Source organism: Salvelinus fontinalis, unplaced genomic scaffold (genome assembly GCF_029448725.1).
Source record: "Salvelinus fontinalis isolate EN_2023a unplaced genomic scaffold, ASM2944872v1 scaffold_0071, whole genome shotgun sequence".
Classification (NCBI taxonomy): domain Eukaryota; kingdom Metazoa; phylum Chordata; class Actinopteri; order Salmoniformes; family Salmonidae; genus Salvelinus; species Salvelinus fontinalis.
Window position 1 is genome coordinate 250060 of NW_026600280.1, and position 19037 is coordinate 269096.

The window sequence follows — 19037 nt, forward strand, 5'->3', positions numbered from 1 at the left end:
GTTATGAAACAGATGGAGTTTATTTTGTATTGAAGTAGGCACATAGCATACATAACAGGTTAGGATAATTAAAGTGGCAGTTAGGTGAATTAGCTTGGCAGGTTGGAGTTTGAGGTTAAGCTTAGGAAAAGGGTGAGGGTTAGGGATTTGTTTACCATGCAGGTTTGGATAACTAACATGGCGGTTAGGAGACTGAGATTAAGGTTGGGAAAAGGGTTAGGCTTAGCTACAATGCTACATCTGTCAACAAGTGTTGTTCCAACGCAAACGAAACGGCCACGGACCAATGGGGAGCATCAGTTGATATAAACTAGATATCATGAAACACCCGATATCAGAGAACGCCCCTAATTGCGGTCTGCAATTACACCCTTCTCGGATCAAGGGGGCAGGCTTCCAGTCTATAAGCATGCTTTCCACTGTGCTCAGAGGGCATTTTCCGTACTGCAGTTCAGCTGAAGCACGGCCAAATTCCCATTGAAGGCCCCATAGCGAAGTCAATTAAAAAAAAGACAATTTAGTCATCAAGTTTGTAAATAAAACATCCTTTGAATTATTCAAGTAATTGCCTTAGAGTCTGATTTTTTCCCATCACTCACAGCCAAAGTTATTAACTATTTTAGATTCATGCTGTGAGGTGGGTGAGCTTATGCCACATGCAGATGCTGAAGGGAAAACACACCTCTTGATCTGCGTGTTTATAATGTAGGTTAAGGTGCAGCCTCGTCTCATAGACTAGATGTAACATAGTAAATATAAATCAGGGACTCTCAAAATAGTGTGATATGTAACCAGAAAAAACTTACCTAAGACAGATGTTTACTTAAGAAATTTAATTTTATTAAGCATGGAGGTGGAAATGCAAATTAATTACTTAAAAAACATACAATGTGATTTTCTGGATTTTTGTTTTAGATTCCGTCTCTCACAGTTGAAGTGTACCTATGATAAAAATGACAGACCTCTACATGCTTTGTAAGTAGGTGTCACGTTCCTGACCTTATCTCCCTTGTTTTGTATTTATTTGGTATGTCAGGGCGTGAGTTGGGGTGGGTTGTCTATGTGTGTTTTTCTATGTTGGGGTTTTGTGTTCGGCCTGGTATGATTCTCAATCAGAGGCAGCTGTCAATCGTTGTCCCTGATTGAGAATCATACTTAGGCAGCCTGGGTTTCACGTTTGGTTTGTGGGTGTTTGTTTCCTGTGTCAGTGTTTGTGCCACACGGGACTGTTACTTTTAGTTCTTTTGTTATTTTGTATTGTATCTTGTTTTCGTGGATATTAAAATCATGGAAACTTACCACTCTGCATATTGGTCCTCCGATCCTTCTCGCCTCTCCTCGTCCGAAGAGGAGGAAGAGATAGACTGCCGTTACAGAAACACCCACCACCCAAGGATCAAGCAGAGTGGTAAAGGACAGCAGCAGCAGCGGCAGAAGACACAGGACTCATGGACTTGGGAGGAGATTCTGGACGGCAAGGGACCCTGGGCTCAGCCAGGGGAATATCGCCGTCCCAAAGCAGAGTTGGAGGCATCGAAGGCAGAGAGGCGCTGGTATGAGGAGGCAGCGCGGCGACGCGGTTGGAAGCCCGAGAGTCAGACCCAAACATTTCTTGGAGGGGGGCACACGCGGAGTGTGGCTAAGCCAGGTAGGAGACCTGAGCCAACTCTCCGTGCTTACCGTGGAGTGAGAGGGCGTCGTACTGGTCAGGCACCGTGTTATGCGGTGGAGCGCACAGTGTTCCTAGTACGCGTGCTTAGCCCAGTGCGGGCTATTCCACCTCGCCGCACTGGCCGGGCTAGGTTGGGCATCGAGCCGGGTGCCATGAAGCCGGCTCAACGCATCTGGTCTCCAGTGCGTCTCCTCGGGCTGGCGTACATGGCACCAGCCTTACGTATGGTGTCCCCGGTTCGCCAGCATAGCCCAGTGCGGGCTATTCCACCTCGCCGCACTGGCAGGGCAACGGGGAACATTCAAACAGGTAAGGTTGGGCAGGCTCGGTGCTCAAGAGCTCTTGTACTCCTTCACGGTCCGGTTAATTCGGTGCCACCTCTATGTACCAGTCCTCCGGTGGCAGCCCCCCGCACCAGGCTGTCTCTCCGGTTTATCTCTACAGTTGCTCCCGCCTGTCCAGCGCTGCCAGAGCCTTCCTCTTCTCCAGCGCAGCCAGCGTCTCTCATCTTCCCAGCGCCGTCTGAGCTGCCTGCCTGCCCAGCGCCATCTGAGCTGCCTGCCTGTCCAGCGCCGTCTGAGCTGCCTCCCGTCTGTCCCGAGCCATTAGAGCCGCCCGTCTGTCCTGAGCCAATAGAGCCGTCCGTCAGTCAGGAGCCGCTAGAGCCGTCCGTCAGTCAGGAGCTACCAGAGCCGCCAGCCAGCCAGGAGATGCCAGAGCCGCCAGCCAGCCAGGACCTGCCAGAGCCGCCAGTCAGCCAGGACCTGCCAGAGCCAGTCAGCCAGGACCTGCCAGAGCCGTCAGTCAGCCAGGACCTGCCAGAGCCGTCAGTCAGCCAGGACCTGCCAGAGCCGTCAGTCAGCCAGGACCTGCCAGAGCCAGTCAGTCAGGAGCTGCCAGAGCCGCCAGCCAGCCAGGAGCTGCCAGAGCCGCCAGCCAGCCAGGAGCTGCCAGAGCCGCCAGCCAGCCAGGAGCTGCCAGAGCCGCCAGCCAGCCAGGACCTGCCAGAGCCGCCAGCCAGCCAGGACCTGCCAGAGCCAGTCAGCCAGGACCTGCCAGAGCCGCCAGCCAGCCAGGAGCTGCCAGAGCCAGTCAGCCAGGACCTGCCAGAGCCGTCAGTCAGCCAGGACCTGCCAGAGCCGTCAGTCAGCCAGGACCTGCCAGAGCCAGTCAGTCAGGAGCTGCCAGAGCCGCCAGCCAGCCAGGAGCTGCCAGAGCCGCCAGCCAGCAAGGACCTGCCAGAGCCAGCCAGCAAGGACCTGCCAGAGCCAGTCAGCCAGGACCTGCCAGAGCCAGTCAGCCAGGACCTGCCAGAGCCAGTCAGCCAGGACCTGCCAGAGCCAGTCAGCCAGGACCTGCCAGAGCCAGTCAGCCAGGACCTGCCAGAGCCGTCAGTCAGCAAGGACCTGCCAGAGCCAGTCAGCCAGGACCTGCCAGAGCCGTCAGTCAGCAAGGACCTGCCAGAGCCAGTCAGCCAGGACCTGCCAGAGCCGTCAGTCAGCCACGACCTGCCAGAGCCAGTCAGTCAGCCACGACCTGCCAGAGCCGTCAGTCAGCCACGACCTGCCAGAGCCGTCAGTCAGCCAGGACCTGCCAGAGCCGTCAGTCAGCCAGGACCTGCGAGAGCCGTCAGTCAGCCAGGACCTGCCGGAGCCGTCAGTCAGCCAGGACCTGCCGGAGCCGTCAGTCAGCCAGGAGCTGCCAGAGCTGGCGATGCCGGAATTGCCTTATACTTCGGCGCTGCCGGAGTATCCTGTCCATTCGGGACCCATGGCTAGGGTCCCCAGGCCAAGGTCGGCGGCGAGGATCGCCGCTCATAAGAGGCCACGGGGGCGGTTAAAGAAGTGGACAAAAACAATGGTGAAGTGGGGTCCATGTCCCGCGCCAGAGGACAGACGCCCACCCAGACCCTCCCCTAGAGTTTTAGGTGGTGCGTCCGTTGTCCGCACCTTGAGGGGGGGGGTTCTGTCACGTTCCTGACCTTATTTCCCTTGTTTTGTATTTATTTAGTATGGTTAGGGCGTGAGTTGGGGTGGGTTGTCTATGTGTGTTTTTCTATGTTGGGGTTTTGTGTTCGGCCTGGTATGATTCTCAATCAGAGGCAGCTGCCAATCGTTGTCCCTGATTGAGAATCATACTTAGTCAGCCTGGGTTTCACGTTTGGTTTGTGGGTGTTTGTTTCCTGTGTCAGTGTTTGTGCCACACGGGACTGTTACGTTTAGTTCTTTGTTATTTTGTATTGTATCTTGTTTTCGTGGATATTAAAATCATGGAAACTTACCACTCTGCATATTGGTCCTCCGATCCTTCTCGCCTCTCCTCGTCCGAAGAGGAGGAAGAGATAGACTGCCGTTACAGTCGGAAAACCTGCAAAATCGTCAGTGTTTCAAATACTTGTTCTCCCCACTGTAGGTGTTTTAATGTTGGTAATACTAATACAGAGGTAACCATTGGACATCCATTTTCCATTACGTCATTGTGTTTACCACTTCAGAACCTTACATCTGTTTGAAGCATATACAGGGCATTATATAAGAGCCCTTGACTTTTTCCACATTTTGTTACGTTACAGCCTTATTCGAAAATTGATTAAATGCATTTTTTCCCTCGTCAATATAAACACAATAGCCCATAATGATAAACCGAAAACAGGTTTTTAGAAATTTTAGCAAATTTATACCTTATTTGGTAAGTATTCAGACCCTTTGCTATGAGACTCCAAATTGAGCTCAAGTGCATCCTGTTTCCATTGATCATCCTTGAGATGTTTCTACTTGACTGGAGTCCACATGTGGTAAATTCAAATGATTGGACATGTTTGGAAAAGGAACACACCTGTATATATAAGGTCCCACAGTTGACAGTGCATGTCAGAGCAAAATCCAAGCAATGAGGTTGAAGAAATTGTTCGTCGAGCTTCGAGACAGGTTTGTGGCGAGGCACAGATCTGGAGAAGAGAACCAACACATTTCTCAAATCTCTGTTGGCTGTGCTCCCCGCTTGTGTCGTCAAACTTGTGTCGTCAAACCTTTTAAGGGCTCCGAGTGGCACAGGCGTCTAAGGCACTGCATCTCAGTGCAAGAGGCATCACTACAGTCCCTGGTTCGGATCCAGGCTAAATCACATCCGACCGTGATTGGGAGTGCCATAGGGAAGCGCACAATTGGCCCAGCATCGTCCGGGTTTGGCAGTCATTGTAAATAGTAATTGTTTTTTTAACTGACTTGCCTAATTAAATAATGATTAAATTAAAAAGTGGGATGCATGCCAGCAAAGCCACTACACAACACATTACTAAACTATACATGAATTGCACTATAACGGTGAGAAAGGGTGCCCACAAACTGTTACATAAAGCTGACCGAAAAGCATAGTCCAAACAACTTACCACTGCTACACCTGGCTATCAGCGGAGCCTTGTCTGGCAACGAAACAGTTCATTCAGCCTTATTTACTGTCTTCTAAAAAAACATGGCTGACTTGATTAAACAAATGTGGTTTCTACTGACAATTGAGATGTGCAAACTATGGCATAAGGGGACGACAAGCGGATAAGAGGCAAAACGTAATTTCGATTAAGACATTCATGAGCGAAATAGGACGGACGTAGTCAATATAACTATTTGTTCAGCACTTTTGAAATGCACAGCGACAAAATTCAGAACATGGGCCGTTCTTACAGTGTTCTCCCTGTACGCCAAGTCAGAACGTAGGATAAATAAAAGGCATACACGCAGACAATGAAAATTCTTGCAATATTCAATGATTACATTTCTCAAAAACAGGTTATAGGCTACATGTGAACCACCAAGTCAGAACAGGAGACAAAATTAAGAGGTGAAAATAGACCAAATTATTAGAGTGAGGCACATGGGCTACTAACATCTTACTACACAACATACACTTAGTATTACTTTCTTAGCTACAGTATACACATTTCCCTGGAATATTACATCATTTATGCAGGAGCAGACAAGACATTTTTGGACTCACCTTGTTATGCTGTGCTCAAATGAACAGGAAGGTGGCGCAGCAGTCCTTCGTGGGCATATTTTGTCATCAAAGTCTGGCATTCTCTGGATTTATGGTGCTTTCAAGACAACTGGGAACTCGGGGGGAAAAAAATGTAATCATGATGACGTCAGTGATCTTCAGGTCGTAGCTGTAGAAAGAGGCCCGAGTTCCCAATTTACAATTCCGAGTTGGATGAAAGTTTAAAACCTATTTTCTCAGTCGTAGCTTGTTTTTCCCCTCGAGTTCCCAGTTGTCTTGAACTCACTCAAGTCAGATTTTGCAGAACCGAGTGAAGTTGTTTTGAGCGCGGCACAAATCAAGCTTCATTGACAGCACGGCCAATGTTGAACGTTTACAATTTTAAACTAGGAAAAGAGCCCCTTAATCTTAGACTTGAGACCACAGAGCCACTCCACTGAATAGCAGGCTAATGATTGCTTTGCAATGCTTGCAGTTAGCCACTGATTCCCTGACAAACCACTCATTGTTGAATTTGCAATTTCCAACTTGTTGTGTACTGTTAATGTCCAACGGCCGATGAGCACTGATACTTTATCTATAATTTGTCATTATTTCTCTTCATATGACAAAGATTAAAAAGGATTTGCCAGTAGATTGTCGACTTAATTCATGATGATGACTGCTAGCTCAGATTTTGAAAGTATGATGTTGACATGATCAGTCCAATCAAAGCGACTGTAGATATCACATGATTTGACGTTATTTTCTCTGTGGACAATGACCTTGAGCCTTCTTGGATGGGCACTTCTAATGTAACTCTATGGCAGCACCCAAGGGGCTTGAATTTTCAAGTTCTACCCTTAGACTTGGCAGTGATGTATTGTCCCCATGAATGACAGAACACTTAGCCAATCACGGCACAAAGCTCCGTATTTTCTGTGGGCTTGCCCCACCTCCACAGAAAGCACTGAGCGAGGCTGAAAGACCTGCATTTTGGAGCTGCCTTACTCAAGAAAACAAAAAAAGAGACCATGTCTGTGTGCGGCTTTAATAACAACTCAATTACAGGGACAGAGAGAAATCCTGACTGCAGTCATACAAAAACACTCCAGGCACTCAGCCCATAAGAACCATTCATACTGTCGGATCTAATATGAAGAACTGAATACAACCATAAGAACCATTCATACTGTCAGATCTAATATGAAGAACTGAATACTAAAGAGAAGAAGAGGTTGACCAGTACATATTCATGTAACTTTATTTTTCATTGGCAGATCAATAAAGTTTTCTTCAATGCAGTTATCCAAACACATTCATGATCAGTAACTAAAATAACTCATCTAGTTTTAAAGACAATTAATAAACACATGTATTCATTTCATAAACTGTGTATCATTAAATAAAGTTGTAAAATAATCCCCCCAAACTAATGGTGAAAAGTGATCATCACACCATCTCTATCTGATACATGTTAGGGGCGGAAGGTAGCCTAGTGGTTAGAGCATTAGGCCAGTAACCAAAAGGTTGCTAGATCAAATCCCCGAGGTGACAATGTAAAAATCTGTTGTTCTGCTTCTGAACAAGGCAGTTATCCCACTGTATCTAGGCCATCATTGTAAATGAGAATTTGTTCTTAACTGACTTGCCTAGTTAAATAAAGGTTCAATAAATAAAAAAAGTGTATACTAGCTCCTTCCCACAGAATACTGCAGAGGGACAACCTGGTCTCAGAGCAAAACGTATTATATTATCCATGCCACTCCATTTAATATGTTTGGTTACATTACATTGGACTACCAATATAAACTAAACATGTAAAGTGTTGGTTTCATGAGCTGAAATAAAAAAAAACAGCAATGTTCCATATGCACAAAAAGCTAATGTCTCTCAAATGTTGTGCACAACTTTGTTTATATCCCTGTTAGTGAGCATTTCAGCCTTTGCCAAGATATTCCATATTAACATCCATCCATATCAAGATGCTGATAAAACAGCATGATCATTACACAGGTTCACCTTGTGCTGGGGGACAATAAAAGGCCACACAATGTCACAGACGTCTCAAGTTTAGGGAATGTGCAATTCTCATGATGACTGCAGGAATGTCCACCAGAGCTGTTGCCAGAGAACTCAATATTTATATCTCTACCATAAGACACCTCTAACGTCCTTTTAGAGAATTTTGCAGTACATCCAACCGGCCTCACAAGTGCAGATCACATGTAACCACGTTGCTAATTAGCTAAAATGCTAAAGTCCTCTGTGATGAGATTCAAAAACGCAACCTTTGGCTAGACGTTTGAGTTACACGCCCATCCTACCACAGAGCAGGAGTAAGGCTTCTCTCCTACGTGTAAATGTTGGTGTGTTTTTAAGCTGCCCAGTTGAAACTCTCCGCACAGACAGAGTCAGACCAGGCTGAGAGGGAAGCAGTACCACCTAGTCAATTGTCAGACTAGTGTCTGACAAATCTCAAATCAAAATGAGAAGCCTCACACAGGGTCAACACTAAGTGCACATCTTTACAGTAGAAGCTAACAAAACAAAGCACACTAAAACTGACAAGGTGCACACTGATCAGTAAAGTAAAGAGAGGCTAACATTATGTAATGCTCCCTTTCCTCTGGACAGTTCTTTCACAGTGAGAAACAATAGGATTACAATAGTGTTCTATACTTTCTTCATTTGATCCAATTCAACGTTACAACTTCTTTTATGAGATGAATTAAGTGATGGAGTGACTTTATTCTTAGCTGGTCAGAGAACTGATGAGGCTTTTCTCCTTAATGTACACGTTGGTGTGTTTTTAAGTTGCTCTGGTGAGAGAAACTCTTGCCACAGCCAGAGCAGACGTAAGGCTTCTCTCTTGTGTGTGTTCTCTGGTGAACTTTTAGCTCATTTGATGTTTTAAAACATTTTCCACAGACAGAGCAGTAATAAGGCTTCTCTCCTGTGTGTGTTCTCTGATGAACTTTTAGCTCAGTTGATGTTTTGAAGCATTTTACACAGTCAGAGCAGGAGTAAGGGTTTTCTCCTGTATGTATACGTTCATGTGTTTTTAAGGAATCCAATCGGGAGAAACTCTTCCCACAGTCAGAGCAGAAGTAAGGCTTCTCTCCTGTATGTGTTCTCTGATGAAGGTTTAGCTCAGTTGATGTTTTAAAACATTTTCCACAGTCAGAGCAGAAGTAACGCCTCTCTCCTGTATGTGTTCTCTGATGTACTTTTAGCTCAGTTAATGTTTTGAAGCATTTTCCACAGTCAGAACAGGAGTATGGCTTCTCTCCTGTATGTATACGTTCATGTGATTTCAAGTTATCCAATCGGGAGAAACGTTTTCCACAGTCAGAGCAGTAGTAAGGCTTCTCTCCTGTATGTATACGTTCATGTGATTTCAAGGTATCCGATCGGGAGAAACTCTTCCCACAATCAGAGCAGGAGTAAGGCTTCTCTCCTGTATGTATTTGTTGGTGTGCTTTTAAGCTGCTCATTTGAGAGAAACTATCCCCACAGTCAGGGCAGTAGTAAGGCTTCTCTCCCGTATGTATACGTTGGTGTGTTTTTAAGGTATCCAGTCGAGCGAAACTCACCCCACAGTCAGAGCAGGAGTAAGGCTTCTCTCCTGTGTGTATTTGTAGATGTATTTTTAGCTTTGATAGAAATGGGAAAATCTCCACACAATGTGGGCAGTGGTGAGACCTCTTAGCTCTGTGATCTTCCTGCTGTTGCTCTCTGGATGTAGAGAATGTCTCAACATGGTCTCCTGTGTGAACAACATCAGAAGAACCAGTCAGTTGGTGTGATATACATGTCAAGCAAATGTATTTTATGAAGCCCTTTTCACATCAGTAGTTGTCACAAAGTGCTTTACAGAAACCCAGCCTAAAATCCCCAAAGAGCAAGCAATGCAGTTGTAGAAGCACAGTGGCCACGAAAAACTCGCTAGAAAGCAGGAACCTCGGAACAAACCTAAAGAGGAACCAGACTCTGAGGGGTGGCCAGTCCTCTTCTGGCTGTTCCGGGTGACATATAAATTCATGTAAGTCGGCTGTACAATTACAGAACGGGAATAAAACTATTTTAAAACTGGGTAGGAGTCAAAAACTAAAAAGGGGCGAAAGTCAAACACTATGAGCCATATCATCCTCCATTCACTATCACAAGAGTTAGAAACTACACAGCCGTATCACAGAACTTAACTACTTCACATCTTTAGTCTCCTCTCTGATCACTCCAGACAGCCCAGTGAATAAAACACATGCTGACAATACTGGTGTCAAACCATGCAAGTCTCAGTAGCATGAAATAACATCTACCTTCTCATTGAAACAGTTCATCATGAAACAGTTCTACTGTAACTTTTCATACACAGTGGCAAGTTGGAACGAACAACAAACTTAGTTAGATAGAACCTGCTCTTACCATGAGAAACAGATTTCCCAATATTCTCCTCCTCTTCTTCATCTTTAATGTTGACATTCAGCTCTAGTGTTTGACTGCAGTCATCCAGCTTCACTGATGCCATCTCTGGATCCTGCAGTGCAAACTGGGCTCCACTGTCACAATCAGGACCCAGTGACTGTAGGTTTCTACTCAGTGTGGAAGGAAAGAGGCAGGATGGGTTTGTCCTCACTGTTGATGTTACCGGCTTCAGACTTAATTCAAGTCATCCTGTAGATATAATGAGAAACGGACACAAAAAGTTATTGTCTTGACAGTTCTGCCACTTTCTTTATTATAACATAATAAAAAATTTATTTTGTTAATTTCTCTCATTTCCATATATCAGGTAATTAATCATTGACAACAAAACGCTCTGGATAAGAGCGTCTGCTAAATGACTTAAATGTAAATGTAAAACATTAATTCACATTAGACAAAGTACACACTTTAAATTACAGAGGACAGAGAGAGGGAGAGATGACAGAGAGAGGGAGAGATGACAGAGAGAGGGAGAGATGACAGAGAGAGGGAGAGAGGACAGAGAGAGGGAGAGAGGACAGAGAGAGGGAGAGAGGACAGAGAGAGGGAGAGAGGACAGAGAGAGGACAGAGAAAGAGGACAGAAAAAGAGAAAGAGGACAGAGAGAGGGAGAGAGGACAGAGAGAGGACAGAGAAAGTGAGAGAAAGAGAGAGTAATGGACTGACCTGCTGGGAGAGGTAGATATAGGGGGGAGTGTGTGTATGTGTGTGTGTGTGTGGAGAAAGAGTGTGTGATATGAACAATTAATCAAACAGTACCGACCACTCCCCCTCTTTTGTTTTGAGTAAGGCAGCTCCAAAATGAAGGTGTTTCAGCCTAGAGAAATAATGAGAAATTATAGATAAAACGTATCGGTGCTCATCGGCCATTGGACATAAACATTACACACCTAGGAAGAGCAGTGGTTCTCTCTATTAATATTATCTCTGTATTCATATTATCCACATTAAAACACCTAGGTAGAGCAGTGGTTATCTCGGTATTAGTATTATCTCTGTACTAGTATTATCCACATTAAAACACCTAGGTAGAGCAGTGGTTCTCTCTATTAGTATTATCTCTGTATTCGTATTATCCACATTAAAACACCTAGGTAGAGCAGTGGTTATCTCTGTACTAGTATTATTCACATTAAAACACCTAGGTAGAGCAGTGGTTATCTCGGTATTAGTATTATCTCTGTATTACCCACATTAAAACACCTAGGTAGAGCAGTGGTTATCTCTGTACAAGTATTATTCACATTAAAACACCTAGGTAGAGCAGTGGTTATCTCGGTATTAGTATTATCTCTGTACTAGTATTATCCACATTAAAACACCTAGGTAGAGCAGTGGTTCTCTCTATTAGTATTATCTCTGTATTCGTATTATCCACATTAAAACACCTAGGTAGAGCAGTGGTTATCTCTGTACAAGTATTATTCACATTAAAACACCTAGGTAGAGCAGTGGTTATCTCGGTATTAGTATTATCTCTGTATTACCCACATTAAAACACCTGGGTAGATAAGTGGTTGCAGTAGCGTGCCGTGGGCCTGGCGCCTGGGCCTTCAGTGAGGTCCTACACAGTCCCACCTGAATTAATCCACCTGTTATTACCATCATTTAGATGCCATGGCTCTAGACACTATACATTTAGACAGAAACGCAGTATAACCAGGCGTTGCGTCACCTTGAAATTGACATTTTTTTCAGAGAATTGCAGGGGAAGAGTACAATACAGTACAGTTCAACTAATAGGCAAGAACATAGTCGAGTGCAACAGAGTTATATTAATATTCTTCTTCTATCCATTTCTGGTCCACAAACTTTGAGCTTTAAGTCCCCCAAAAAATAAATACAGTGTGTTCACTAAACAGCGCATTGTCGCACCCAAAGCAGTTTCACCGTGATGATAAAGACACATAACTATTCACTGAAAATAAAAAACAAAATTTGCAACATAGGCTATTTGCCATTTTATTTTGTTAATATATAGGCTATTTAATATTAACGAAATAAAATGCGAAACATACATACACATTTAATAAAAAATAACATGCATTGTATGCCTACTCACCAAAGACTGATTATTAGACAGTTGCGTGCGCTTAGGGGATCGTGAGAAAAATGCTGCAAGGCCATTGAGGTTGGCAAAGAAGACCTTGCATTCTTTAAGCTTTGAGGCTCCTTGAGTCAGTACTAAATTTAGTCGATGTGCATAGCAGTGAATGAATAAGGCCATCGGTGCCCTCTCCTTAACTTTAGCCTGCACCCCATTGAGTCCAGATGCCATGACTGCTGCGCCATCAAAACACTGTGCCACAACTTTATCCAGACTACATTCATTTTCCTCCAAGAAACGGGAAATAAGAGCGGCAATGTCATCAGCTCGCTTGCCGCTTGTCACATCTTCAAACCGGATAAATCGCTCCTTGACTCCTGTGTCCGTCACATAACGCAGGACGAGTGAGAGCTGTAGCTCCACTCTGGTGTCCCCAAACGTTTTCAAAAGCACCATTGCTTGTAAGTGTGAGCCATTGACAGCGCTCATAGTTGAAACTTTGAAAGTGGCGAACGAACGAACCCCTTTCCGCCTGTGACAGGCAATGTCTAACTTTTCTTGAAAAGTTCGTCTTGAGAATGGCGTTATAATTATATCCTCGACCAAATCGATATCTTCTCCTCCTTCCGCCATTGTGGGTTCAAAAAACATTAGAACGCGAATTAATTCGTTTATCAAATTTAGTTTCCTAGATCTGCATAGACCTGCCCATAGGACCTGCCTCTCAATATTGGTAATCCAATCAAAAGACGTGGACGCCCTAGGCCTGCTAGCTGGCTCCTGTGTAACACTGGAGCCAGCCAGCAGGCGTACAATAGCCAACTCTAAAGCTGATTGGTTGACACAAAATTTTAATTTCCATTCACTTTAAGCTACAAGCGCCCGCACTGTTGATTCTGAAGGCCTGAGGGCAGATTTTAGACCCCTGGCAACACATGATGGCTGAATATGATTGGATAAAAGATCTAACGTAAAGACCAGCCCTCCAAATCTCAACCTGGGGCTGGAAGCAGTGCAACCAAGAGGAAAGCTATGAAATGAAGAGTATAACTCTTACTCTGGGGAATAATTTAATACATATTTGTGGGAAAATATATTTAAAAAAAAGATATATTCTGATGATGTTTAGGCCAGCAGAGAAGGCCTTGCAGGCCCTGACGGCCCACCACTGAGTGGTTGTCTCTGTATTAGTATTATCTCTGTATTAGTATTATCCACATTAAAACACCTAGGTAGAGCAGTGGTTATCTCTGTATTAGTATTATCCACATTAAAACACCTAGGTAGAGCAGTGGTTATCTCTGTATTAGTATTATCCACATTAAAACACCTAGGTAGAGCAGTGGTTCTCTCGGTATTAGTATTATCTCTGTATTACCCACATTAAAACACCTATGTAGAGCAGTGGTTATCTCTGTATTAGTATTATCTCTGTATTACCCACATTAAAACACCTAGATAGAGCAGTGGTTCTCTCGGTATTAGTATTATCTCTGTATTACCCACATTAAAACACCTAGGTAGAGCAGTGGTTATCTCTGTATTAGTATTATCTCTGTATTAGTATTACCAACATTAAAACACCTAGGTAGAGCAGTGGTTCTCTCGGTATTAGTATTATCTCTGTATTACCCACATTAAAACACCTAGGTAGAGCAGTGGTTATCTCTGTATTAGTATTATCTCTGTATTACCCACATTAAAACACCTAGGTAGAGCAGTGGTTCTCTCGGTATTAGTATTATCTCTGTATTACCCACATTAAAACACCTAGGTAGAGCAGTGGTTCTCTCGGTATTAGTATTATCTCTGTATTACCCACATTAAAACACCTAGGTAGATCAGAGAGGACAGAGCATGTGGCTTTGTAACACACAGGTGTTTCATCTCCACACTGGGATGATTTTAACAGTGCAACGCCACACAGGCCTCATGCCTCTCAGGTAGGAGAGTACCAGAAATAAATGAATAAAAAAAGAGTATGATATGTTACGTTTTTATGGTTACATAAGACAGATGGTTACTTAATAAATGGAATTTGGTGGTGCTGTACTGTAACAGCGAGCTGAGCCAGTTGAAAGTATTGACGCCAGGGATATATTGTTGGTGACTGTGTGTTCCTTTATTAGTTTTGTGTTTTTTTATTCATTTATTTCTTTTTTTATTTTACCTATCACACTATTTTAAGAGTCCCAGATTTATATTTACTATGTTACATCTAGTCTATGAGACGAGGCTGCTCCTTGACCTACATTATAAACACGCAGATCAAGAGGTGTGTTTTTATTTGTCAAACGGCAGTCAAGCGTCGATCACAATGTCACCAGAATAAGACCCTGGAAATGTATTGGAAAGGAGTATCAAGATAACCTTGCACTTTCACCAAGCTGTGAAGGTAATCCTGTTGTTTAATCTGTAATAAACTGCATGGTTTCCCGAGCGGTAGTGGGAGGACCACACACCGTATCATCGCGTGACTCCAAGTTTACTTCAAGTTTACTCAGCAAACTGGATGCAGTTTATCACAGTGCCATCCGTTTTGTTACTAAAGCACCTTATACGACCCACCACTGCGACCTGTATGCCCTAGTCGGCTGGCCCTCGCTACATGTTCGTCGTCAGACCCACTGGCTCCAGATCATCTACAAGGCTATGCTAGGCAAAGTGCCGCATTATCTCAGTTCACTGGTCACGATGGCTACACCCACCCGTAGCACGCGCTCCAGCAGGTGTATCTCACTGATCATCCCTAAAGCCAAAACCTCATTTGGACGCCTTTCCTTCCAGTTCTCTGCTGCCTGCGACTGGAACGAATTGCAAAAATCTCTGAAGTTGGAGACTTTTATCTCCCTCAACAACTTTAAAAATCTGCTATCCGAGCAGCTAACCGATCGCTGCAGCTGTACATAGTCCATCTGTAAACTACCCACCCAATTTACCTACCTCATCCCCATACTGCTTTTATTTATTTACTTTTCTGCACTTTTGCACACCAGTATCTCTTCTTGCACATGATCATCTGATGATTTATCACTCCAGTGTTAATCTGCTAAATTGTAATTATTCGATTTATTGCCTACCTCATGCCTTTTGCACACATTGTATATAGATTCTCTTTTTTCTACCATGTTATTGACTTGTCTATTGTTTACTCCATGTGTAACTCTGTGTTGTTGTCTGTTCACACTGCTATGCTTTATCTTGGCCAGGTCGCAGTTGCAAATGAGAACTTGTTCTCAACTAGCCTACCTGGTTAAATAAAGGTGAAATAAAAAATTTAAAAAAAATAAAACTTCCATATTGTGGTTATTATAGCAAGATTTGTACATAAAGCCGTTTACATCGCCATTTCTCGCATAATACATTTAATCGCCTACGGTGGTAGGCTTGATCACCGACGACGACGAGACAGCCTATAGGGAGTAGGTCAGAGACCTGGCAGTGTGGTGTTAGGACAACAACCTCTCCCTCAACATGGGCAAAACTAAGGAGCTTATCAAGGACTAAAGGAAACAGAGGGCCAAACACGCCCCCCATTCACCTTGACGGGGATGTAGTGGAGCGGGTCGAGAGCGTCGAGTTCCTCAGTATTACCACAATTAACCCTGCAGATTCATCCTGTATTACCTCAACTAACCCTGCAGATTCATCCTGTATTACCTCAATTAACCCTGCAGATTCATCCTGTATTACCACAATTAACCCTGCAGATTCATCCTGTATTACCACAATTAACCCTGCAGATTCATCCTGTATTACCACAATTAACCCTGCAGATTCATCCTGTATTACCACAATTAACCCTGCGGATTCATCCTGTATTACCTCAATTAACCCTGCGGATTCATCCTGTATTACCTCAATTAACCCTGCAGATTCATCCTGTATTACCTCAATTAACCCTGCAGATTCATCCTGTATTACCTCAATTAACCCTGCAGATTGATCCTGTATTACCTCAATTAACCCTGCAGATTGATCCTGTATTACCTCAATTAACCCTGCAGATTGATCCTGTATTACCTCAATTAACCCTGCAGATTGATCCTGTATTACCTCAATTAACCCTGCAGATTCATCCTGTATTACCTCAATTAACCCTGCAGATTCATCCTGTATTACCTCAATTAACCCTGCAGATTCATCCTGTATTACATCAATTAACCCTGCAGATTCATCCTGTATTACCTCAATTAACCCTGCAGATTGATCCTGTATTACCTCAATTAACCCTGCAGATTCATCCTGTATTACCTCAATTAACCCTGCAGATTCATCCTGTATTACCTCAATTAACCCTGCAGATTCCTCCTGTATTGCCTCAATTAACCCTGCAGATTCATCCTGTATTACCTCAATTAACCCTGCAGATTCATCCTGTATTTCCTCAATTAACCCTGCAGATTCATCCTGTATTACCACAATTAACCCTGCAGATTCATCCTGTATTACCACAATTAACCCTGCAGATTCATCCTGTATTACCTCAATTAACCCTGCAGATTCATCCTGTATTACCTCAATTAACCCTGCAGATTCATGTATTACCTCAATGAACCCTGCAGATTCATCCTGTATTACCTCAATGAACCCTGCAGATTCATCCTGTATTACCTCAATGAACCCTGCAGATTCATCCTGTATTACCTCAATTAACCCTGCAGATTCATCCTGTATTACCTCAATTAACCCTGCAGATTGATCCTGTATTACCTCAATTAACCCTGCAGATTCATCCTGTATTACCTCAATTAACCCTGCAGATTCGTCCTGTATTACCACAATTAACCCTGCAGACTCATCTTGTATTGCCTCAATTAACCCTGCAGATTGATCCTGTATTGCCTCAATAAACCCTGCAGATTGATCCTGTATTACCTCAATTAACCCTGCAGATTCGTCCTGTATTACCACAATTAACCCTGCAGATTCATCCTGTATTACCACAATTAACCATGCAGATTGATCCTGTATTACCTCAATTAACCCTGCAGATTGATCCTGTATTACCTCAATTAACCCTGCAGATTGATCCTGTATTACCTCAATTAACCCTGCAGATTGATCCTGTATTACCTCAATTAACCCTTCAGATTCATCCTGTATTACCTCAATTAACCCTGCAGATTCATCCTGTATTACCACCCTGCACTTTGATCCTGTATTACCACCCTGCACATTGATCCTGTATTACCACCCTGCACATTGATCCTGTATTACCACCCTGCACATTGACTCGGTACTGGTACTCCTTGTGCTACTATTACTTTCTTTAGAAAATATTTCCCTTAATTTATTAACTATGTATTATTGGAAGGAAGTTTCAGTGTAAAGTCTACCAGTTGTTATATTTATTAACTATGTATTATTGGAAGGAAGTTTCAGTGTAAAGTCTACCAGTTGTTATATTTATTAACTATGTACTATTGGAAGGAAGAGTTTCAGTGTAAAGTCTACACATTGTATTTGGCGCATGTGACCAATACAATGTGATTCAACTCGCAAAAACAAAAACCATTTGTATTTACCATTCACACCATAGTAACAAAAATAGATAACATAGAAACAACTGAATGTGTCTGAATATTAGTACACATGTAGAAAACTGATAATCATTACATTCAGCTTCAAAACAGTAGAGCAACCGTGAAATTGTCTCTCTGGTGCAACCTCACTGTCTGCACTGAAGTCCATTGACTCAGACAGAGTTGCCGCCGCCATTTTATCAGCTCGTAAAAAAACATTACACAACAAAACAATAACATGTAAAACGAACTCAGAAATCTCAAATACATGGATTCTTTATGAATTTATCTTGACGAAATAATGTATTTTCATTCACTCAGACAAACCCAGTCTCTAACGATGTGACTTATCACGATCTTCACTCACTCGGTTTGACACAACAAAAACGTCATAAAACCTTTACCAAACGTGACAATACCTTGACGGATTTACTACCTAACATGTTATGACATGTTCTTTCGATATTATAAAGTGTAAACGTGCTATTACATACCTGTAGTAATACATTTGAAACGGACACAAAAGCTATCGACTTCATAGCACAGTTCTTGTGCTCCTTCTTCTTCTGAGGTTTTAACGGCAGTTGGCATCCGATGCATGTTGCATTACCCCCACCTACTAGACTGGAGTACAACTCGTTAATACTTCGCTTGGAAAAATAAACAAATACGCGACTATCTACACTCACAAATATACCACCCTACTCCACTATTTAAATCTATTTAGTGCTATCTCAGGCCAACAACCTGAAAGGATGGGACACCACCACTTAACACACCCTGTAACTCTTTTGATGTCAAGTCTCGCACACACAAATACTTCTCTGCAGCTGCCACTAGAACCTCAGTTTTCAGCTACCTCCATTCCATTCCTATAGTACAGTTGATAACCATTGCTATAAATGACAAAAATCCAATCTTACCGAAAAATATATCACTTGTTGGTTTAACACCTCTGTACTGGTACAAATCTACTACTCACACCGCTCCTCCCAGAATTCGTCCCCCTTGACCCGTCTTACTCTACTTTCTTCCCTGCCTCAGCATATGACAACTTCTGCACTACCCTAACCCTGGAAACCTCAACCTGCCTCTCTCGCACGGGACATTTCTGATCCCCAGCCCCATGGGCACCCCTACAATTAACACATACCACTACTTTCCCCAATGCTACACATTCCTTTGTCTCATGCCCTTCTGCACACTTCTCACACCCAGGAACCTCCCTCCAAAACACTGCTGCCACATGCCCATAACCTTGACACCTGTAACAACGTAATGTATTCAGCACAAAAGCTTGTACAGGATAACTTTTATATCCTAACGTCACTTT

The 19037-nt window shown here is 43.5% G+C and overlaps 2 protein-coding genes across 3 annotated transcripts in view; one reads left to right on the forward strand and one right to left on the reverse strand.

Annotated features, from left to right (window-relative positions):
- Positions 1-19037, forward strand: part of LOC129842851 (zinc finger protein 664-like) — a 295528-nt gene that overhangs the window by 145349 nt on the left and 131142 nt on the right. The window lies entirely within an intron of this gene.
- Positions 6891-18275, reverse strand: LOC129842856 (gastrula zinc finger protein XlCGF17.1-like). Its single transcript, XM_055911548.1, has 4 exons — positions 18199-18275; positions 10892-10949; positions 10073-10321; positions 6891-9413 (listed from the first exon to the last, which is right to left on the reverse strand). The coding sequence occupies exons 3-4, from the start codon at positions 10173-10175 to the stop codon at positions 8434-8436; spliced, it is 1083 nt and encodes a 360-aa protein (XP_055767523.1). The 5' UTR covers positions 10176-10321; positions 10892-10949; positions 18199-18275; the 3' UTR covers positions 6891-8433.